The sequence below is a fragment of the Zootoca vivipara genome, chromosome 9 (assembly GCF_965207765.1).
Source record: "Zootoca vivipara chromosome 9, rZooViv2.hap1.1, whole genome shotgun sequence".
NCBI classification, from domain to species: domain Eukaryota; kingdom Metazoa; phylum Chordata; class Lepidosauria; order Squamata; family Lacertidae; genus Zootoca; species Zootoca vivipara.
This window is the reverse complement of record NC_142592.1, coordinates 5,168,270-5,192,274: the sequence shown is the minus strand read 5'-3', so window position 1 is coordinate 5,192,274 and position 24,005 is coordinate 5,168,270. Positions and strand designations below refer to the sequence as shown.

Here is a 24,005-nt window from a genome sequence, read left to right as displayed (position 1 = left end):
TAAAAATCTGGACACAAAAGTTGTTGTGCTTTTTTTTTTTTTTGCCAAAGTTGTCTGCAACAGCTAAAATAAAAATAAAAATGAGTTTTCCGGCTATTGTTAATGAAATTCACCAAAATCTACCCTTCCGACATGGGCTGCCATACGTCTGGATTTTCCTGGACATGGCAGCATTTTCCACCCAGACGCTGCTTAAGAGGGACGGATACCCACTGTGTCGAGGAAATTCCAGACATATGGCAACCCTATACCAATAAAAATGAGATCTGGTAAAATGTAAATGTATAAACCACACATTTCATCTCAATATGGTTTTGTTCCAAGAACTAGCAATTTATCAGCTGTGTGGTCACAGGAAATATTTTAATTTCATGCATGTCCCTATCATATTGGTTCAGAATCTGTTGGCATTGATCCTACCCTCACTTACCTAGGAGTAAGACCTACTGAATTCAATGGGCCTTACATCCAAGTTGCCATGTATAGAACTTTGCTACTAAATCTGTAGCTTGCGTTAAACATGGTACATTTCAAATGTGAAGTACTTACTCAATGAAGTAGACTTCTCCCTTCTCTGTGTAAGCCATTTCCCAATTGTCAGGCAATGGGCCCAATTCATCATTTTCTTCTGGTTTCGGTTGCTTTGTTACATCCATATCCTCTTTTACCTCTTCAGGTTGGCTATATACTGGTGCAGGATAAGGCTGTGAGGAAGTTTCACCTGAGGCAACTGTACTCTTCTCTTCATGTTCACTTGATTCTGCACAAGAGAAGACATGCGTGTCAAGATTCCTGTGCTATTGAAGTATCAATTGTAGAAATACAGTAATAATAATAATAAAAACCACTGGAAGGTTTCCCTGTGTAAATATTAAAACTAGGCTGAAGCAGGAAGAAACATAAAACAGGAGCAGTGGGCTGTACATTTGCAGTGACATTGGAGAGATTCTAATTTCACGTGTGCTCCCTGTTGGCCACAGTCCCACTAGGTGGAAATAACACTTGTCCAAACCTCAAGAAATTAACCACGGCCTGGGTCTGTGCAATGGAACATGTGTGATACGATTAGACAGCTGCCTCATAGACTGTGGACCAACCCTAGTTAAGTCCCACCAAATTTTGGTGCATGAGGATTAAGAACACAGTGAATTGGAAGTTGTGATTCTGCTGAGCCACTTCATTGTGGGAAGGATCCTGTCAGCTATCCATGGGAAGGGTAGAATTCACATTTGGAATATGGAACTTAAAAGTCTAAAGACAAAAAAATGCCTAGGTGCATATTTATTTTATTTCAAAAACTGATATACCACAGATTTTTCCAATGAGATTCAACACTCAAAAATCCACAACTCAATCTACAGTTCAACCAATTCATGAATCAAAACAACAGTATAAAAACCAGGATCACAGTAATGATTACAAAACAATTACAAAACGGTCACTAGAATTAAACATCAACATCAAATTCTCATGTATCAGATCCATTGCTGCTTGAGGTCCCGATTATACAGTTGTAGAAAATGAGAGATATGTTGCAGCATACCTCTATTTTCTCACATCAAGGAACACAAGAAGGGCCTTTACTCTAGCCAGAAGCTCAGCCTTGGCAGCCGGTTTTGGAAGGATCATTTGGAAAAGTCCCGTATGCTCAGAGACTTTGAGCCTGCCCACTAGGGGAAATGGGAAGCCCCGAGCATTTATTTTTTTAGATGTCCCATTTATGATGAGATACGCAGAGATACCATTGACCCTCAGCTGGAGAGGCTTGTCGGATGAGTCTAAACTCAATTCTCTCCACTTAGGCAAAAGCCACAAGACGACCTGGATGGTCGCCAGATTCTGCGTGCAGATTTGCAGGCACAGACCACCCCCTGAAACAAATTAGTTCACTAGGAAAACAGTTGAAGTCGGCCTCCATGGTGGCAGGGCCAATTTGTATGGTAGCCCAAATTTTAGGACTTTATGTGTATATGCATTTATCTCAGATTTCTGTCTTTAAGCCGTTGTACAATGTTTTAAATGTATTTTTATTCTTGTGAAAGCTGTCCCAGTTGTGCTTTTCGAGCTGGTCTTTGACAGTAATAAAATTATGTTATGCTGATCTGATGTAGACAATCCATAGTTTAATTAACAGAAATGGGGGAGGAGTTGGGTTTTTTGGCTTCACAAAAACTTCATTCTATTGCCTGAGTTCATTTAATCAAACCTTTTAAGTATACACATATATCTCGACCTAGACCTAGATCTATAGTCTGTATCTACCTACCTACCTACCTACCTAAAATCCAACAACCGGATAACTTAAGTCAATATATTAAACACAGGTCAAGTTTCCCATGATAGAAAATGAGATTCTAAATTAATCCAGCTTCCTTCCTGTAACCAAAGGCAACGTTCTTACATCTTTAGGTGACCTACATTCAAAAATTAAAATACTTGAAGCCTGGAGTATAAAAATAGTGCAAATCTGGTCTTCCCATGATAGTTCCCCCCCCCATGAGAGAAAGTCAGTAGCTGATGACTTCCTATACTGTACTAACATCCACCCCAACAGGGAAGTGCTAGTCCTCATGCTTGTCACACTGCTGGTTCACAATTTAGTTGTCCAATGTTTTATAAAATCATCCATCCATCTGTAACACCACCACCACCACCACCTCCTCCTACTATGCATTTATATAGCGCTTCATATAAATTATCAAAGCACTTCTTATACATCCTGGCTGCAGGAACGGGAGGGGTAAAACCCGACTCCAGCCTTAGCCAACTCTACTGTCATGGCCAGAAGAGGAGTGGTGGCAACAAGGGGCTTCTTTTCCCTGGACGCTGCCAGGCTGCCTGCTGCTGCTGCACCCAAATCCTTGTAAGGAGCAATATCTGTGAAGCGCAAGGGAGCAAAGAGGAATAAAACGAGGTGTGCCTATATATGTTACAAAGTAGTGGGAGGAGACTTGATAGAGAAATACCATTTTATGAAGCAGCCTCCTTTTATTTGTAATGCGCGAGTTTTGCTCTGGCTTCCATATAAGTGCGCTTAATCACTGCAGGCTTAGTCACTTGGACAAAGCAGTGGAAAGAGGCACAGACTTAAAACGAGGTGAAAATGCATCAGAATTGCTCTGTACATCTTAATGCAAATATTAGCTGTTTAGGAAAACCACCTTCCTCTTCATTTCTACAGAAATGAGCGTTGTAGGTGTAGATAAAATTACATAAATGTGCTTTTGCAAGTCTTCCAGAAAACCCTTGCTGCTTTCTCCTTCTTGCTTACTTTTGAGTTGTGAGATGGGGAAGTGACTTCCATTTTGTTTTTCATCTCATCAGTCAAATTGCGAGCTAATAGATGACAGCAACCCCACGAACCTGACATTTTTCCCACAGTAGGCAACAGAAAGTATGACTGCAGCTAAGAACTGCAGGGAACAGAGGGGCTCAGCTGGCATGCAAAATATTGCACAGAAGGGCAAAAGAAACCAAAGTTGAATTCCTCTCGCAATTAGGAGAGAGATCTTTCTAGCTGTGTAAAAAAAGAGGTATGGAAATGGTCTCTCTGCTCCCACTTTGCATTCTTTTTGAAGATCCGTTTGAGCATTTAAAGCATTTTAAACAATGACATGACACTGGAATTACAACCTTGGAAATGAACCACCTGGCCTCCCTTGTCTCCCTTAAGGGATGACCACCTGAAAACCACCTGAGAGAACAACGCACACTATCAAAGAGTGAGTGCCGGCAAAGTAAATGTCAAAACTTAGGGTAAGCAATGTAATAGTCATTGCATAACAGTATAAATTTAAAAGCAATAAATATATGTGCTTGAATGTGAAAAACACCATAGTTAAGAATAAGCAAATAATGGTTTCCAATGACTCAAGGAGCGAGTCAAACCTCACAATGTAAATGAAGGCAGTCCCCTGGCAAACAAATTGCCATGTGCCTCCGGGGGGAGGATGAGGCAGGAACAAATGAAGATGTAGATGATACTTGAGAAATTAAAGGAATGAAGAAGATTTTAGGCTAGGGAGGGTAAAATTATGATATATAGGTGTGAATTGAAGAAAATGTTTAGGATAGTAAAAAAGTAAATGTAAGTGGAATCAGACAGTTGAGCGGCTTACCGCCTCTGTTCCTCTTCTCTATCCTGGAGCCTCTTGGTGGCAGGGGGAGGCTTTGGGGGGAGGAGATGGGGGAGGTAGGGAGAAGCTTAACTATAATAAGGACCACCTCACGACTGTCCATCTGCCCCGGGACCTTCTCGTGGCATGAGGAGGCCGGGGGATGGGGGGGGGATAGGAGGAGGTGGACAAAAAGTGAAAAATAATTAAGAGAGGAAAGTTTTACAAAAATAAATAGTACAAAATAAAATAATGGTTTGTTTATAAGATAATGGGAAAAATTTTGGTGCATGAAAACTGTTAAGGAAAAAATAAAGTTGTTTTTAAAAATATGAAAATCAGAAGGGTGAGAATTGAGGAAGTCCACAAGACAATGTTAAGTAAAATGAGGGTTAAAAAATATTGATTTCTTTGTTTGTATTTTGTTATGTTTTTCTCTTTGTTATTTTTTAGTTTATGTGTACTGTATGTGTTGTGAGGTATTTGTTTTTGTTTTTATTGTATTATGTTTTATTTTAAAACGAACAATTTTTTTTTTAAAAAAAGGAAATAAATAAATGAATGATACTTTATGGAGGTGGGGGACTCATTCATATTCAATGCGCTATTTTCCTCAAATGGATAAAAGGAAGTCCTGTATTAAAAGCTATGTGTATATCATTTTTACAGTTCTTAAAGATTAGGTGCTAGATTTATTGTTTTATATGTGTGTATATTCAAAAGCTTTTAATGCAATGATTTATCCTTCAATCTATGCTTCAGGAAATAACATTTCACTCTTTTTCTTGAAACTTCTTTTTTTCAATAGGATTATTAGGTTCTAAATCACATACCGGTATATTCTGTTTCTACGTAAGACAAATGAAACACCTATTTCCTACACATGAAAACTCAAGAGTTTTCAGAATCTTTTATTTGATGCACACTTTTGAACTGTTCAATTAATTTCTTAAATTAAAAACAATTTTGTACATTAAAAGGCAGATTGAGAGACCCAACTTGATAACTTTTTAGACCTCCCTCAAGTATGAGGTAAACCAATCTATAGAGATACAGAAATGACTTGAATTGTTCCGAGCGCAATGCAAGTATGGGCCAGAAAAGATTCTCGATGGCTAGAAACTATCAGAGAAGAAAGCAGGCAGGCAGACCACACCTGCACTTTAAACAACATGATCTCTGGTCACAGTTCAAGACATAGCTACAGAAGCAGGTCAAAGCAGCAGTGTCTGTAATTGCAAGTCCTGACTTTGAGTCAATGAAATAATGGATTCTGGGGTCATATCCAAGTTTCAGCACCTGCCAGCCAGCAGGGGCAGACTTTGATAATATGGCACCTTAAGCAAGGACAAATTTTGGTGCCCTCTAACTTTGAGTAGGTACCTGTATAAATCTAGGTTGTATCATCATCATCATCATCATCATCATCTACCACTGTATTCTGCTCTGGTCAGACCGCACCTGGAGTACTATGTCCAGTTCTGGGCACCACAGTTCAAGAAGGATACTGACAAGCTGGAACGTGTCCAAAAGAGGGCAACAAAAATGGTCAAAGGCCTGGAAACGATGCCTTATGAGGAACGGCTTAGGGAGCTGGGTATGTTTAGCCTGGAGAAGAAAAGGTTAAGGGGTGATATGATAGCCATGTTCAAATATATTAAAGAATGTCATATAGAGGAGGGAGAAAGGTTGTTTTCTGCTGCTCCAGAGAAGCGGACATGGAGCAATGCATTCAAACTACAAGAAAGAAGATTCCACCTAAACATTAGAAATAACTTCCTGACAGTAAGAGCTGTTCGGCAGTGGAATTTGCTACCAAGAAGTGTGGTGGAGTCTCCTTCTTTGGAGGTCTTTAAGCAGAGGCTTGACAGGCATATGTCAAGAATGCTTTGATGGTGTTTCCTGCTCGGCAGGGGGTTAGACTGCATGACCCTTGTGGTCTCTTCCAACTCTACGATTCTATGATTCTATGATCATGTGCCCCCTCAACTCAGTGCTTTGTGGAGTGGGGAACCACCCATAGTGACCTATATCCAGCATTGCCAATGGGCCCCCACTGTTGTTGCCTGTTCTAAGTCACCCATTTTTTAAAAAAATGTCTGGCCTGGCCCTCTGAACAGCACTGGGTTTAGCAATCATAAATTTCACAATGTTGCTTGCTGTAACGTCACTGCTCTTTTGCCTTTAGCTACAATGGCAAGGAGCTGAAATCCACATGAGACATAACAAGAGGAAAAGCACTGACCTGGTGTTATTGCCATGCCATTTCCATTGACGACAGCTCTTTCTTCCTCCTCTTCCTCTGGGGGCTCTATTCCAGTCTTCTCCATGTTGCTCACTGACTTATTTCTTTTGCGTTTGCCTTCAGCACTGGGTGTTGCACCGGGGAGTAACTGGTCTGTTACATTTAACAACAATGGGGTTGGCTCTGCTGGAGGCTTTGGAGTACCGTAGTAGTTGTCTAGGGCAAGAAAAGAAAGAGACCACAAATGGAGCTGTGTGAAAATTACCCATTTATTTCGCCATAGTTTCCAGCTTTGTCTCCCCTCAGACTTACGTTTCCATGAAGAAGAAGAAGAAGAAGAAGAAGAAGAAGAAGAAGAAGAAGAAGAAGAAGAAGAAGAAGAAGAAGAGCTAACATTCTCCTTTCACTTCCTCCCCCACAACAAACACTCTGTGGGGCGAGTGGGGCTGAGAGACTTCAGAGAAGTGTGACTAGCCCAAGGTCACCCAGCAGCTGCATGTGGAGGAGCGGAGACGCGAACCCGGTTCCCCAGATTACGAGTCTACCGCTCTTAACCACTACACCACACTGGCTCTCTGTAGAGTGTTTTGGATATCTGAACTGAAAAAGCAGCTGCACAAACTGCTGTGCATGATAACAGAGGTCTGGCACATGCATGTCAACTAGTCCCTATCCTCTAGTTATAGAGAGGAGTATGTATTCAAATGTGTATCAAAATGTACATTCCACTGAGAGTGATGAACTGGCTTTCGTCTTATAAAAGTGCGCAAGACAGCTAACAATAGGTGAAGAAATAAAAACCAATGAAATAACTTTTAAAAAGAACTACATCACACACTTAGAAATAAAACAGAGGTGAAATGAACCACAACCAACAACATAATCAATAACCAGTAAAATAATCAGCTAGTCCACACTAGAGTTTTACTATGTGTTTGTAGCTGTTTGCATTCCTATTTTATTTGACTAGTCCACGTCATGTTACTCCCAGGCTGGATCTAGACACATCAGAGAAGCAATTGTAAACTCATACAGGGAAATGTGGAAGGGAAAGATAGGACTCACACAGGGCCATCTGGCGTCGTAGTGTTATATCACATATACAATGCAAATAAAAGGCTTTTTCTTTACGAATTCAGCTGAGTCCTCAAACAACACAAATCTTGGGGCTCCCTCCCTGTAAATTTGGGTATAATCTGATAAATAGGGAAAAATTGGGCTCCAAACACTCCACTCAGTTTAGTGTTTTAGGGTGGATGGATCCATTGCCACTTTCTGCGACAAGCCTTTCCATGCCCACTCCTTACTCAGTACTTTATTTTCATTTCTAGCTGTGCTTGCAACTATTTGCAGCATGCTACTGAATGGAATATAGCCTTATATAATTGTTTTTCATCTCTCATATTTTCTCAAAATCTGAAAAATGCACAAGCAAACCACTTCTACTTATTCATTTTTACATCAGACACTACACAACAATGTTGACCTGGAAGTGTGCTCTGATAATTTAAAGTTGCTTTCATTTCATTTCTAGCTTTGCTCCTCCTGATATATTTGCACAAAACTGTACAGAGAACTGCACAACAAACCATATCAAATATTGTCAGCTGAGAATTTCAATTGCCTGTGTGCTTCTGTGCGGAATGCCGCTGCTGCTGCTGTGTTTAAACCATGGCACTCATACAGCTATCTGCACGCATGCCCTATCGGCATTTACACCGCAGAATCAATGAGTTACAAGGCGAGGAAATACAGAAATGGAATGTCCACTGGTGTTATGGCAAAGATCAAAGATGCACCTCATATACAAATTCAAGTAAGTGTGGCTGTGAACCACTCTGGTCTAATTCAAATAGAGGGAACTTGAATCGATAACTAAATAATGCTCAAATGTGGACAAGGCCCAAATTAAACAGAAAGGTCTTTAAAGGGTGGGGGAAACTAACTAAGGGGAGCTAGACAGATCTCTCTGGGCCAGGTATTAATATGTCAAGTGTCCTTTACCCACAACAAGGGGTAAATTGGTTGGAATCTGGGAAAATTAAGGTTTTTGGATAACTGGCTGCAACAGCAAGTCAGTATCTGTGCTAGAAATTGAAACTGGTGGATTACTGCTTCATCTTTAACCAGCACCATATTTAAGTTTTTAAAACACATCTGTTCCTTCCTCTTGCCTATGCTCCCTGAAGAGCCAGTGATGGCACATTTGTAAACATGGAGCTGTTCTGCTATTTTTAATTGAAATTGTATTTTGTTGGAGAGACAGTTTGAAATGTTTCAGACAGGTAGTGTCATGTGAAATGCAAAAACATCGGGGATTTTGAGGCAGAATAAATTCACAGTCCAATCCTCATCACAAATGTTCTGAGCGAAGCAAGCCTATCAAAGCCAATTATTGATTTACTCCATCAAATGAGTTAACTGCGACATCAATGGGTGTACGGATCGCTGCAAGGTAAGAGATACTGGCTGACCCAGTCTTACACAGGGAACTCTATGGCTCAGCAGAGATTTGAACTCAAGTCTACCCACAGCCATAGCCGGTTGACACTCTAATCACAACAACTTCACACTGCCTTTACTGGCACAACTGCTATGAGGATGTTTAGCCAGTTTCAGGGTTGTAGTGACTACTCTTGAGTAACGACCTTCCACATGCTTGTCTTTCAGACGTTTTTATTGGTGCACATTATTTACAGTGTAACAAACTGCTGATTCCATGTCTACCCGCTCGAGTCAGATTCCTGCACTGCCCCCCTCTGCGTTCTGGACCAACATAAAAGCCTCGGAACTGAGAAGCGCCTCCCTTTCCTCCTCCTCAATTCCGGTGTCGGGGGGGGGGGTCTTCTGTCTGTCCGATTCCTGTCCTCTCTTTCCGCCTCTCTCTCCTCCTGCCTATGGAGCAGGGGCTCTTGGATGTTGCCAGAGCCCTGGCACTCCCTCTCCGTTTCCTGACTCCCTCCATCAGACCCTTCGCTCTCATGACTGCTGGGAGACGGGCTGCTTCGGATGAAGGGGGGAGTGAGTTGCTAATGCACAGCTAGTGGCATCCTTTTGGTCAATTTGGCTGATGAAGAGGACTCTGATTGAGGCGCTGAGATTTTTCCTTGTGCATGACAAAAATATAAAGCATTTTGTTAAGAACTGGATTGGTATGGATGTTTCCCTCACAACAAAATGATCAGAATAGGTAACAGCCAATAACTGACAAGTTCCTGTTGCTAGGTTCATCTGGCTTCCTTCCACCTTTACCTTTCATTTCCCTTAGTTCAAAATTTTGATTGATTGCATTTTGATTTTAAAGATTTTAAAGAGTTGGAAACCTCTGTGGGTCTATGGGCCAGTCTCAGCATTTTATCATTGATTATAAACTGTTCCTCAGTTCTAGGTACTCACTCAGAAGCCATTTACAGGACATGCTATGTACATAATTTCCAAACATTTGTTATCTTAAAATATGCATAGTGCTTGCTGAAATGATCTCATTTGATTCCTCAGAACAAATGCACCATGAATTACAGCCCAAACCTCTCAAAGTGACTTCCCATGCAAAAACTGGAGTCATATTTCAGTTTTCTGTGACTGTTTCTCTGAAGTTGGAGAAGCAGTATTGGTGAAAGTCTTGTCTCAGTGAACAACGTATTGACTATTTTCTCTTGTAAAGCTTTCAGTCAAATGTTTTACAGATTGTGCAAAAAAAGAGAGGTTTCCTCGAAGTGCAGGAGATTTGCTCAGAATTCAAAGTCCTTTGCAGTTTAAGCTGGAAATCCTGTGTAGCTGTATTTCTGTTAAATTAAACTGAAGTCAATTGGGGTTATGCATGCAGGTCCTTGTAGAGGAGTGCGCACTCTGGACACAAGCCATTAAGATTCCATGTCTCTTTTGTAGAAAATGTATGCTTTTTGTGTGTTTAAGGAAGTTTTTAATGACAGGTGTTTTAATGTATTTTTAATCTTTTGTTGGAAGCCGCCCAGAGTGGCTGGGGAGACCCAGCCAGATGGGCAGGGTATTAATAGTAGTCGTAGTAGTCATGGTGGTGGTGGTTTTGGTTGTTCTGCAATTTCCATTTTTCTCTGCAATCAGGCTTTTACTGGCAGACATTTAGTCCCACAGGGTTCAATGCAACAATCATTGCCAGTGGTTTTTACCTTAAGAAAATGTCATCATGAATTAGAAACTGCCAAGCCAAATTATCAAAGCCCTGCTTAGTTTGGAGCGTATGTTATTCAAGGAATCTGAAAATGCTCTGCTTTCTTGGTGTAACATAAAAGCAGAGTTTTGTCCTGTTCCCTAAAGGTGTGTTTCTTGTCATTTGTGAATTAGCAGAGATGCTGAGATAGCGTTACTCTTAAAAATGAATGCCCTTTATTTTCTGGTAAGCATGCTTCGTTCCTTGTTAGCTATGTCAGAAAGTTCAATTCTATTTATTTTTGTCAGCCTTGTCCCTAAATGTTTGGTAACAGTGTTGAGTGCCCTTTACGATCTAGGATTGCACCCCACAAATACAATATTACATCATGTCGTTTTATGAACACATGATGAAGAAAGCCCCAAACTACCAAAAACTTTCTCCCCTTCTCAAAGTTGCACATCACTATAGAGCTCCAACTTCTCACAAGGCTTCAGACTAGTTCCCAAAAACTAAATAATTATAGCTTGTGGTCCAAAGGCCTCCTGGCATTAAACCATTTCAATCTGATGCCTGCCTGATTTCAAATGGGAGAGAGTTCCATAAAGTTGGGCCCACTGAAGACACAACACCTTGTTGACTTAAGTTGCACTTTTGGTAGGGAGCTTCCAGTAGCATGGCAAGAGCAATGGTGCAGCCAATTGACCACAGTTTTTGTACTGTACAGCACCAAGCTAGCTTGAATATACAGTGGTACCGTGGTTTACAACCATAATCCGTTCCGGAGGTCTGTTTGTAAACCAAAACAGGTTGTAACTCAAGGCGCGCTTTCGCCAATGGGGCCTCAAAAAAAAAATTGTTCATAATAATAATAATAATACTAATAATAATAATAGGGGTGGGGGTTGTAATCCAAAAAAAGGTTGCAAACCGGGATGTGCACTTCCGAAATATTTGCAAACCAAGACGTATGCAAACCAAGGTACCACTGTACTAACAAGGCCAGAGGAGCTTGTTTCCAAGTAGAGGTGTATAGAAGTGTTCTGTTAACATATTTTTGTTTAAGACCTAGTCACAGAATGAGGTGTACTAGACATAAATCTATATCTAGATTAAAGAACACCAGTCACTAAGAGCATGAGTTGCCATTTGTTACACTTTTTATCATGGTTTCAAGCCAGGATCATGCCAGGTGGGTTTTCTTATGATTCTTGCAGTCTACTAACCCCAGACAGCACACTGTTATTCAAAAAACTGGGTATCAAAGGATAGTGTAGCACAACTGGTATGGTCGCACTATGTGCCATGCTGCAGGGGCTGCCAAAACAATGCTGTAGAACGGAGTGTGAGAGTTGTGTGTGGGGGGGTGAATTTTAGCATCACACAGGGCAATGCTGAAATTTGAGAGCCCCAAATCAACCACTATGAGCATGCTCAGGCCTTCATTCACACCTAAAGCATCTGCTTGGATTCTGCCTACAATCAAAATAGTACAACTGATGTGAAAGCTGTTGAGTATTGCAGCACAACACAAGGAGAAAAACAAAACGTAGAGCTTGTAAGGGATGGAGGGCATGTAAGGCGATCAGTAATAGAAAGAGGATTAGTTTAATGAATAAATTGGGATTACGATGTGATTTCCTATTAGTCTCTACTAATGTTCCATAAGCACTTAGATCAATATCTCCAATGCAAGTGGAATTGCATTCAACAGTTTGCTAACTAAGACACCAAAAATGTTTTTGAAGTTTAAGACAGTCACACAGTCAGTGCAGATTGGAATCAATGTCCATGGCAGATTACCGGTAATGCTTCTTATCTTTGGTTTCTCATTGACAAGCCATTTTGCCTGGGGCTGATTGCATTTCTTCTGTCTCATCTCCCACCCTGTTTTCTCGGACACATGCAATTTTGATACATTTTCACTGAAACCTTTGTCTGCTGGCTACCGGAAACAAACACTATCAGTTCTATAAATTCTTCTTGATGCAATGGTTTGCAGGTCTGTTTCTGCAAATGCATCTATTGCAGCACAAGCACACATCTAATCTGGGGGGCCCCCTGTTTAGGTCTGAAAGGTGGCCCTGGAATGTTCTTGCTTCTGAATGAATGAATGAATGAATGAGCTGGAAAAGCTGGAGGGACATTCTTCGTTCAACTCTGGTTTGTATAAACAAGTGTACAAAATAAACTCCTAAGTGGGGCAAGTAAACACAGAGTAGGGATGAACAGAATTCAGACTTGCAGGATCTGCCTGGTTTCTTTGTTTTCTATTAGAAAGCCAGCTAGAGACAGGGGCAAAAGATATACACTTAGAATGGCTGCGAACAATTCCTGGCCCCACCACTGCACTGGTTCCACTCATCAGCCCAGTTTGCGGGCCTTGTATTCATAAGGTGGTGAAAGGGATGGGCAGGCACACAGTGCAGGCAAAATACTTTAACTTGATTCATGAGGACAGGGGCATCTTGCCCATAGAGGCTAGTGGCGCGGGGTGCCAGGGCGCCAAGTTCTGGAGGGTGGCAGGGAAGAGGCAGAGGCTGGACGCGGCGCCACTGGCACCAGCTTGCAGCTCTCACCCACCTCCGCCATGCCACACCGAAGCAGCACCGCACCTGAAGCCTCCGTCTGCCATGGCCACCGCCTCTTCCCCACCGGAGGAGCCACCCTCCAGCCACTGCCCGCCTCCTCCAGCCTCGCCAGCAGCTCCGTCCTCCCTAAAAAACTCTGGTAGAAACATTCGTAAGTAGAGTTATTTGTAAGTAGAGGTACCACTGTATTATTAAATTAGCATACAGGGTGGTTCACAACACAAAATCACAATATAAAAAACACAGAACACAAAATTTGGTAGCTTCAGCAATAAGTTGCCCTGAGAAAGGTCAGCAGATCTGGGGACGGGGGGCTTTTGTGCCACCTGACCCCCACCCCCACCCCAAGAGGCCTTGGGGCTGTTGTGTTGGCGTCCCAGTTTGAACAGCCCACAGTTCAGTCCTTCAAACAGCAGTCCCAGGTAACCCAGAGAGCACCTGAAATGCAGAGCCTCTGGCTCCAGCTACACAGCACTTGACAGAACAATAGTATTGTGACTACAAATCCATCAACATTTTTGTATATGCATTTATTACTGTTTTAGAATGGCACTTCTATTGGGATGATTAATTGGTTTACACAACGCCTTTCTAATATTAATATTATCTGTTCTCTCTCAAAAGCTAAAACAAATTCCTGAGTCAATCAATGAAATGATTAAGTAGCAGCATCTGTATACTCCTTTCTCCTAGCATTTATTTGGCTCAAAGGGGGGGGGGGGTTGAGTTAGCTTTCCCCTTAAAATTTGTTCAAACATTTTCAATTGCTTTCCAGAGGAAATTGAAATGTTCAGTACATGTACAAATATTTGATCATTTAAACAGAAATCTATCAAATGCATGGGTGCTTTTCAGGGCCATCTAAAGCATATCCGGCGCCGTGGTGCAAAGATCCCTCCGGCGCCCCCCCCCTCCCCAGAGTTGTCAACCTTTTTTTAGGGAGCTGACACCACGCTTACACATTATCTCTGCTTGGGGGGGGGACAGGAAACATGAACAAACTTTTTTAGTTGCTCCTTTATTAACAATGCACTTATATATATGACACCACCACATTGATTTGGGCAGATTTAAGATAAATTATCTTATTATGTAAAAAAAACTCCTTCCAGTAGCACCTTAGAGACCAACCAAGTTGGTCATTGGTATGATACACACACGAAAGCTCATACCAATGACAACTTAGTTGGTCTCTGAGGTGCTGCTGGAAGGAATTTTTTTATTTTGTTTCGACTATGGCAGACCAACACGGCTACCTACTGTAACTATCTTATTATGTAACACCTTGTTTTTAACAATGTTGATTTCTTTTTAAATTCAGAATACCTGCGTTATTCATGTAAAATAGTTTGATACAGTACATTGTATGGTATAGTTTTTCCTCAAATTCTAAGGTTCTCCTAACACCTTAATCCTTTGCTTTAATAAGGGAGACCTTAAAACAATGTGCAAACGTATTTTAAAATAATTACAATTTGAAATCCACTACATCAAGCCAGTTCTCAAAAAATTAACACACACTGTATGCTTCAAATACCAGTTAAGAGATTTTGCGTACTATTGATCAGATAACGTTGTTAATATCAACAAAATATCAACAAAATGCTTGCCCCTAGCACATTTCACAGCTTCAGCTGCCACAGACTGTCACTGAATATATTGGTCAGTCTGAACCATATCAAGTAAACTATGGAAGTAGCATATCCACAACAGAAACTGTGCTAATACTTTCTTTTCAAGTCTTAATTCCATAATGGGTACAATATGAGGGAGCTGCTACTCCCAGCCTGTGAAAAGTAGTGGAACTTTACTATCAGACATTTTGAAAATGTGATAGTTTACAGTACATTCTTTCACCCAATGCCAGGTTCCAGGCATTGCAGTGGGTTGGACCCTTGGGTCCTTTCCAACTTTACAATTCTAAGATTTAATGAAAGGTCCTTACAACATAATGCAATTTAGTCCCATATGATTAAGCAATTATAAATAAATGAGCCCCCTCCCCCGAGAATAATGCACTCAGGTAAACAAGTCTATGCAGATATTTTTGGGTAAGATACTTTGGTCATAGCAACAGGCTACATCCAACTAAATCCTACTTAGGGCAGACCCTTTGAAATTAAAGTTTGGATTTTTAATTCATTTCAGTGAGTCTACTCAGTGAGTAGGACTAGCACCCAAGGCAACTGTGTGTGTGTGTGTGTGTGTGTGTGTGTGTGTGTGTGTAGGAGGGCAAACGAGGGCTGAGAGCAAATCTAAAAAGGATGGGACAGCTACATATTCCTGCAATGCAGAGGGTTGGACTAGATGATCCTCAGGGTCCCTTCCAACCCTACAATACTATAATTCTAGGGCAGGCATGGATCCTGAGGTCCATTGCAGGCTCCTCCTCCATCCTCCTTCTGAAGCCGGCTTGCCTACTGGGGGTTAGAGCTCATGGGGAAAGCAAAGAACAACAGACATGGGGAAAAGCCCCCTTAGCGCTCCATGAGTTTGAGGGAAAGGCTTTAATGCAACAGTAGGGGAAAGAAAGGTGGAGTAAGGGCTTGGGGGTGCTGACCCGAAGTCAGCTGCGATTTAAAGCAACAATAGGGGAAAGAGAGCTTGGCTTGCCTTCTTCCATCATTGGAGAGGGGGAACTTTTGTGTCACATCATTTGATGAACTGAGTAAGAACAGTAAGAGCTGTTTGACATTGGAACAGTAGCCGGTGGATAGGGCACACTTCCCGCGGCTGGAGAGGGAAAGGCAACGCTGGGCGAGACCGAGGCCAATGACGGAGCGAGCGCTTAGAGAGGAAAAGGAGGGGGGGGGAGAGGCAGACGGGCAGGCAAGAGGGACGCAGCTGACAAGGCAGTTGCCTGCAAGAGGAGCACTGGTTCAGACTTCCTCTCCCTCCACCACTGGCCCAGCCCTGGCCTTCTGGCACTGCTGCCTGCCCCCACACCACATCCCCTTTGCTCTGCCCCTGCCACCAAGGAGACCCAAGGAGACTCCCCCCCTGCAAGAATGAGGGAGGAGAGGCGGCGGCAGAGCAAGGCCAGGCTGGGAGCCTGGAGCCGGTTGCCTCAGTGGGAGCGCCTCGCTAGCCTCCCGGAACTGGAACAGTGCGCGGAGCAGCTGTTCCCGGGTCCCCACTGTTTGGTGCCCCTGCTGGACAGGTGCTGTGGCGCAGGGCGTCACTCAGCCAAAGGGGAAAGATGTCCCTGGTGCTTTAAAAATGTTAATAAGGCACAAAATATTCAACGGAGTACTGAATTTTCTCAGCAATTTCATTTTCATAAGGTCATTTGGGTCATGATCAATTTCCCCTGTTTTAAAAGCCAAGTTCGTAATGGGGGCGCTATCTTACCACAATGAAATACATACTACATTGAGCAGGGAACTATATCCTCCATCAGCCCCAGTCAGCAAGGCCAAGAGACACAGCTAACAGAAGATGTGGTCCAATAACATTATGAGGGCCAAGTAAATGTCAAGTCCTGTGTATGTTGCTAGTGCCTGATGGTGCTCTGTGAACCATTTCCCCCCTGGGCTCTGCAAAGTGGCATGGCTGTGTCTGTGTCTGTTACGCAAATACAATGTTCCTCCTTTTGTAAGACTCTATTGCCTGCTTGGCCTCTGCAAACCCGTTTTCTTTCTTTGTATACTGACAGCCTGTTGTTGAGATTATTATTTTCTATCTTACAAGCATGGGCAGCCCTCTTGTTTTTCACCTGTTGTTCTCATCTTGTCTTCTCCCCTAGGTTTTCCTTGTATTACCAGTCTCCTCCTTTTCTTATGACGATGCTTTATGATGGTTTTCCTTCACATGAACACCAAGATCTTGTGGTTTACTTAACTATCTACCTTTGGTCAACCACTAAAAAGAATGGTTAAGTAAGGTTTTGGAAATATGGAAAAGGACAAATTGATGGACTGGACAAGAAGAAGAAGAAGAAGAAGAAGTGTGTTTGCCTGCTTCTATATCAATGAGTGGTGAGATAAATGCCCCTGGTGACTTAAGGAGGAAGACTGTCCAGGAATCCAAAACACTGTAAAGGGCTTTTTTTTTGAGGGGGGGATTAATTTATAAGTTATTAATTTGACCAATAAGAAGGATTTTGCAGATCAAATTGCCTTGGATTTTAATGTCTTTTCTCACTAACCTGCAAATAATTTAGCAATGTCCTGTGCAAGTGAAAGGATGTTCTTTGGCTTCTGAGTCCTCCTAACAGTAATACCGGTATGTTATGTGCTCACAACTTATGATAGACCATGCATGCTGCAACTTGTCTGTGTTAGGCCTGGTAGATCACAGTACGCTGAAGATGAAGAAATCAATTTCTCTATTGCAAGGTGGATGAAAACACTTCAGTGTGAATGCAATCTTCCTGACTTCAGACATGATATGGTCATATACAGGTTTTTTTAGGGGGTACTCAAGCGTATGCAGAACCGGCACCTCTTTTGTTGTTGTTAAGAAGTAAGCTACCTACTGTAACAACTTCATGGGGGGGGGGGGGGAAACACTGGTCATATACTCTGGAGGTCAATATGGACTATGGACTCAGCTATACAGCTGCAAATATAACATTTTAAGTGCATTATACAAATGTGACACTAGATGGCGATGGTGAGCTTATGGTAAATTCAATATATTTTTCAAAACTTTTTATAGAAAAGCATTTTCACAGTTTTTTAAATATGTGTCTAACCCCTGTCTCAAAAAGGAAATTTTTTTGAATTACAGGATACAAAGACAATGATGCTGGTCACTTGGAAAATACAAAACAGACAGTGGGCTTGTTCAGCTGTAACAGACAATCTAACACGTGCTCTGTTTCCCTCCCTAACTTTCTGGTTAGGGGAACAATCATAGTGTATTGTTAGACTGCAAAACTATAGCATGTGCTTACCCTCCAAGCCAGGTTTGGGAAACATGGTCCAAAGTGCATTTCCCATCCTGTTTTGGAAGGCAAGCATAAGCTACAGTTTACCAGTTTGAACCTAACAGCAAGATCTGATCTACGTAACCATAAAGTCAGGAAGAGAACTGGAGCAAGTGAAAGCTGTATAGAAGGGAGAGATGGAGTATATGAAGCAGAGGCTGAGAATAAATGGTGAAACCATGGCATGGCCATTGCACGTGAGTCCAGGAGAAGCTTTGCTTGAAGTTGTGTTGATTCAGATAGGCCTTTCCTGAGGGGTGGTCCCAGCCACGCCCACTGTCATGAAACAGCAGAGTAATGTTTCACATTGTCTGATGTCCTCTTATTATCATTTCATATGATTTGCTCTTGTAAACCCTGCTATATATACATTGCTTTGAAATTCATTTGCAAATACATTGAAAATCCCAGCGACAGAATGTAAGCTATGTAGGCAGAAGCAGATAGCACTCTCAGGAAATTATTTCTCGGTTAGCTCAGTGATGGCAAGAAATCCAGGCTTTTAAAAAGTCAGATTTTATATTGGGTTTTTATGCAAGTCACCAATATCTAGAAAATCCAGAGCAATTAATGACTGGCACAACTTAGCAAATCATCTTCTCTTTAGGAAATGTTCTGGAAGCTTATTTCTGTCTTTCTGTCTTTCCGTTTTATTGTTCCTGATGTTTATTACAGCTTACATAATTATATAATGTGCGTGTCCCATGTATCAATTTTCTACCTTTTACTATATATTTTAGAAATATATAATTATGCATTAAGGATCAGGTTTCATCTATGTTTGGATACAATTGGACATCATCTTGAATCAAGATGACTGACTGAACCTTTCAAAACTGCACTAATTTTAACAACTGGTTTCAAAATTGCACTGATATGTTTAAAAGTTTCTTAAACACCAAGTAGTATTAAATATGTGTTTAATTAACTGATTTGTCCCATCCCCCTACTTCACATCTTTTCCATTTTTGCCAGACAGAAGAGATCAAACTGGGACCTTTGTTCTTTTATGAAGCAACTACAACAACAGTGACAAGTGATTAAATAAGTCAGTTTAATATCATGGATAGATTTACAATTTAAATGGAGACTCCTGAGTCCAAGTCCTAAGTCAACCATGAAACCCACTGGATGATATTGAGACAGTCACTTTCTTTCTACATCAACAAATCATGACAAGGATAAAGCTGAAATCCACCTCCATGTACACTATGCTGAGCTCCTTAGCATAAAAATGTAGCATGGATGCAAAACAAAACAAAACAAAACACCATTGTACAATATTTCATATCCAGCTTGCATTTTATATTGCCTCTCCACTTGTCTGCTACTGCCGCCTTTGGTGTCACATTCCTATTCCCCAATCTTGTTATGTATGCCCCCTTGAAACTTCCTCAGTGTCTCCTTGGAATCCAAAATTTCCTGCAGTTGCCCCTTTGTTTGTGTCCATGCCTGTGTCTCACTAATCAAGAGATTAACAACAAATCTGGAGCTAACATTGCTCCATTATGAGTCAGGCAATGATGTGCTACTGTCTGTGAGAGTGGGATTCTGTTTTAAGAATGATATTTTGCATTTCTAGACCAAACAGCATCCTCCTTCCAGGGAGTTGTCTGTTTTGCAGTTTTCTTACGGCCAAAAGCACATTAGGCAGAGGTGTGTATATGAAGTTTGGGTCTCCTCACACAGCAAAACAAGACCACTTAAAAATCTGTACAACCAAAAATCTGTACAACCAAATCCACAATTCCATGCCTATATAATAAAAAGCCAACAGCAAAGGAAATAAATAATATGCTCATAGTCAGCCACACTAAGAGAGGCATGCAGAGAGAATGCCAATTGCCCATCTTCTCAGGGCTCCTTGTCTTTCTGAAGCTACTGTTGTACCTGCTCAAGGCATAAATATATTTTCTTTCAAAAGGTCACTAAAAAAATATATATTTAGTGGGTATTCACAAAGTGGGAGGCTGTCATTTACAATTCAAATGAGCTGACATGCAAAGCATTTAAATCAGCATATAAGTTATGGTATTGCTGAAACAGCAAGGCCTATGTCTAATCTTTCTGATTAAGGATATTTAAATACATTATCCAAACTGCTGGGTCGTCCACCCCAAAAATCCTTCTGAAGAGCTAATTTAAATTATTAAGTGGGATGGGTGGTGGAATAGATTTTTCAATGTTCCACAAATCAGAAAATGTAAACCAATAAAAAAGGAGTATAAAGCATTACCACCACGTGTAAACTATTTATTAGATGATAAACTCTGCAATTTACATTTGCTGGAAATTACAAGTTATAATTCTGCTTTTATTTTAATACCATTGATCAGCACATCTCTCAGAATTGTACAGTGGTGCCTCGCTAGATGAATTTAATTCGTTCCACGGGTCTTTTCTTAAAACAAAAAATTCGTCTACCGAATCCCATAGGAATGCATTGAATTTTTTTGAATTTTTTTTTGCCCATAGGAACGCATTAATTGAATTTCAATGCATTCCTATGGGAAACCGTGATTCGCTAGATGAATTTTTCAGAAAACGAATTCGTCTAGCGAGGCAACCTCCGCTAGAAAAAACCTTTCGTTAAGCGGAAATTTCGTTAAGCAGTGCATTCGTTAAGCGAGGCACCACTGTACTTTTTGGGTTGTTTGCTTGAGATAAAACTAACAGTGAGATGAACCCATTGCTGACTCCGGTTTCTGGCCAGGCCTTAGGCAAGATTCTTTCAGGGTGGGCCTGTCTTCTCTTTGTTGCCATTGTCACCAATTGATGCCTTCCTGCTTGCTTCCCATTGGGAAAGTTGGCAAGGGAGTAAATGAGGAAGCAGAAGCTGATAGGTTAGAGGGAAAGGCAAATGAGTAGCAAGGATGGGCAGGAGTCTGGGAGCTCTTAGCCGTTGGGCCCTGCAGATGTGTGTTTCAGTGACTGCCCAATCATGGCAACTGCTGATGCTTGTCCCAGATAAACCTCAAATAAAGCTGTACACCTCAGGACTGCAATACCTCAAGGACTGCCTCTCTCCATATTACCTGACCTGGACCCTGTGATCTTCACCTGAGGCCCTTCTTCATGTGCCTTCTCCACAGGAGAACAAGCCTTTTCTGCAATGGCTCCCCGCTTGTGGAGTGCTCTTTCCAGGGAGGTTCGCCTGGCACCTTCATTACATATCTTTAGGTGCCAGGCAAAAACATTCCTCTTCTCCCAGGCTTTTGGTTAATTAAACTATTTATGGCCTGTGGGGTTTTTATTGTTTTGTTTATTACTATGTTGTATATGTTTGTGTTTTTATATTGTCAACCTGTGATCCTCAGATGAAGGGTGATAGACAAATTCAAGAAAGAATAAAATAATTTCAGTTTGAAAGAGAGTGGCCATGTGTCCTATTTTACAGAGGACACTTCTCTATTTGAAATAGTTTTCTCTTTGAAGAGCTGTCTAGAACAAGTCCAATTTAAAGACATCAGAGAAAGACATGAGGCTTTTTTTTCTGTTGGGAGGCTGATCTTACTTGGGCGAAGGAGGTTACTGAAACCATGCTTTGATTCAGGAATGTGGAAAGACCCACAATACAGTATCATGTTGCGTTGTGATGCAAGAACTCTTTGATCTTCATCAACAAAGTACACCTTATTCATCTGTTTGTAAGTAACCTATAACTACAACGTTCTACTCTAGAACAGGTAACTTTACACTAGCTTACAAAGCAGAAAATTTTATCCAATTGCCTACCCTGTGTTAGTTATAGGGTGACCAGGTGTAAAAGAGGACAAGGTTCCTTCTGTACCTTAAGGAATTAGGTAGAAGAGGGAATTTCAGCATATGTATCTTGTTACACAACAACAGTGAATTGTGCAGGAGCTCTGCCTATATTTGCTTGTGCATATTGCAACATAAGGTTGCCTACTTTCACAGAGAAAACTGTATGGCAGAAAGGAAGACAGATAGTGATGGACTTGTGCTGGTTCAAGTTATGGAGCCTGTCATTAACTAACAGTAGAATAATGTGTCTGGAAAAGCAGCAATCTTTCTCCAAGATACATCTGATGGAATCCAGAAGCTTTCATCTCCGTTCATTTAATGAAGACAAATGCATCACACCTGAACACTGCTCAGCATTCTAAAGTACCCGAGTCTCAGGTCACTAGATAGTTTTGGAAACACTTTACACAAGCCTTTCTTTATTTACAATAAGCACTGAGATTTTATTAATTCCACTTTTCAACCCCTGACACCCTGCTGCGAAGTTGTCTTTCGGCAAGGCAGACTCAAAGTGACACAGATGTCCAATGCACTGAAATAAAAAGGAAGTGGTTTCCTTGGCAACAATAATGGCACAAAAGCGCTCTGAATTTACTCTCTTGCTCATGCAGGGCTTGAGTAATCCAAATGGTACAGAAGAATAATAAGAAGCATCTGATCTGAATGTGCGGCAATGGAGAGAGTCAGTGAGAAAGGGAGAAAAGGTATGTGTATCTCTCTCTGTGTGTGTGTGTGTGTTTGATTGATAAACCTGGCTCAAATACTAATCTGCTTCTGAAGGGAGTCATTTGCAGTGGCTTTGTTTTTTTAAAAAAATCAAAACAGGGTGCAAAGGAATATCCTCATATTACATTCCAGCCATACCAAGATTAGACAACAATAGGAAAGGGGGAGCAATGAATGTTGCCTTGGAAAAGAGCCAAGATGTTGTAAAAGGCAGCTAAACTCTAATGGATTTATGCATAATGGAAGAGATTAGCCAATTTAACTTTTCAAAGAATCCTGATGACTTTGTGGTTTTGGAGCTCTCAGTAGTACTTGCCCTTCATGCCCTAGAGATTTAATAAGAGCATGCTATACTTCCTTTAAAAACAACAACAACAACAACAACAACAACAACAACAACAACAACAACGAAAAAGAAGTATCACTATAAAACCCTTTTTTGTTTGAAGGAATTTGGCAATTAAGTGCAACTGTTGGGAGGGGTGGCGGCAAAATTTGGTCAGTAAATTGTTAGTCTTTGGTATACTGTTTTGAGATTCATTTGAAGAAGTTCTATATCGTAGAAAGGTTATGGGTTGTTTTTTTTTTACAGTATCTATTGATATATAACAACTTTGACAAGCAATATTTCAGGCAAGATAGTGATGAGGAGATCCAAGGGTCTTGACCAGGGGTCCCCAGACTTACCGGCGTTTGGGCCGGTTCCCACCGCGCCGATCGCGCGGCGGGCCGGAGGGCGGGGGAGCGCGGGCCGGTGGGCGGGGGAGTGCGCGCCGGCGCGCTTCCCGGGTGGAAAAAGCGCCGAAAATCCGTTGTGCGCATGCGCGTGGGCCTCCCCCGACCCGGAAGTGCACCAGAAATGACTTCTTCTGGGTTGGGAGAGGCCCATACGCATGCGCAGAAAGGATTTTCGGCGCTTTTTTCCCAACCCGGAAGAGCGCTGCCGCGCTGCGCGCCGTAAGAGCGGGCGGCCGGCGGCGGGGGTCATCGCGGGCCGGATTGGCAGGCTAATTGGGCCGCATCCGGCCCCCGGGCCATAGTCTGGGGACCCCTGGTCTTGACAGAAAGACACAACTGTTGAATATGTATAGATGTGAGCTTGGCCACACATCTGCTATAGTTTTAAGAATAAAACGCAGTGCCCTCCATCTGTTAGTTGTAGGTGTACAAAGCTCAAGGACCTTTAAGAGTCAGGTAGAAGAGAGCTATACCTGTTGTCATACAAACTATACCTTCCCTCTTCTGCACCATCCATCCTATCCTCTTTTCTACCTAGCCCTCCAGTTAGCTGCGAAACAAACAGGGAATTTAAAATTTCAGTGTATGGAAGGAGACAAAAGCCCTCAGGTTTTTCCACAGATATTTGCCTGTAACCACATCCTGAAAAACAAATACTTCATAGGCGGCCTATATTTTGAATATGCTTATCGTTTTATACCCAAAGGTGTATAAAAATACTTGAAACAAATCAACCTCTGATTCAAAAATAGACTTTGGGGCTTCA

The 24,005-nt window shown here is 41.7% G+C and overlaps 1 protein-coding gene across 4 annotated transcripts in view; it reads right to left on the bottom strand.

Annotated features, from left to right (window-relative positions):
- The window catches only part of MAGI2 (membrane associated guanylate kinase, WW and PDZ domain containing 2), a 598,953-nt gene that overhangs the window by 236,688 nt on the left and 338,260 nt on the right, over positions 1 to 24,005 (bottom strand). For all 4 annotated transcript variants that reach the window (XM_088676955.1, XM_088676957.1, XM_088676954.1 and 1 more), the window contains 2 exons: positions 6,361 to 6,576; positions 550 to 760 (listed from right to left, as the gene is read on the bottom strand). In XM_088676955.1, the coding sequence (XP_088533081.1) occupies positions 550 to 760; positions 6,361 to 6,576 (427 nt within the window). The remainder of the gene's footprint in view (positions 1 to 549; positions 761 to 6,360; positions 6,577 to 24,005) is intronic.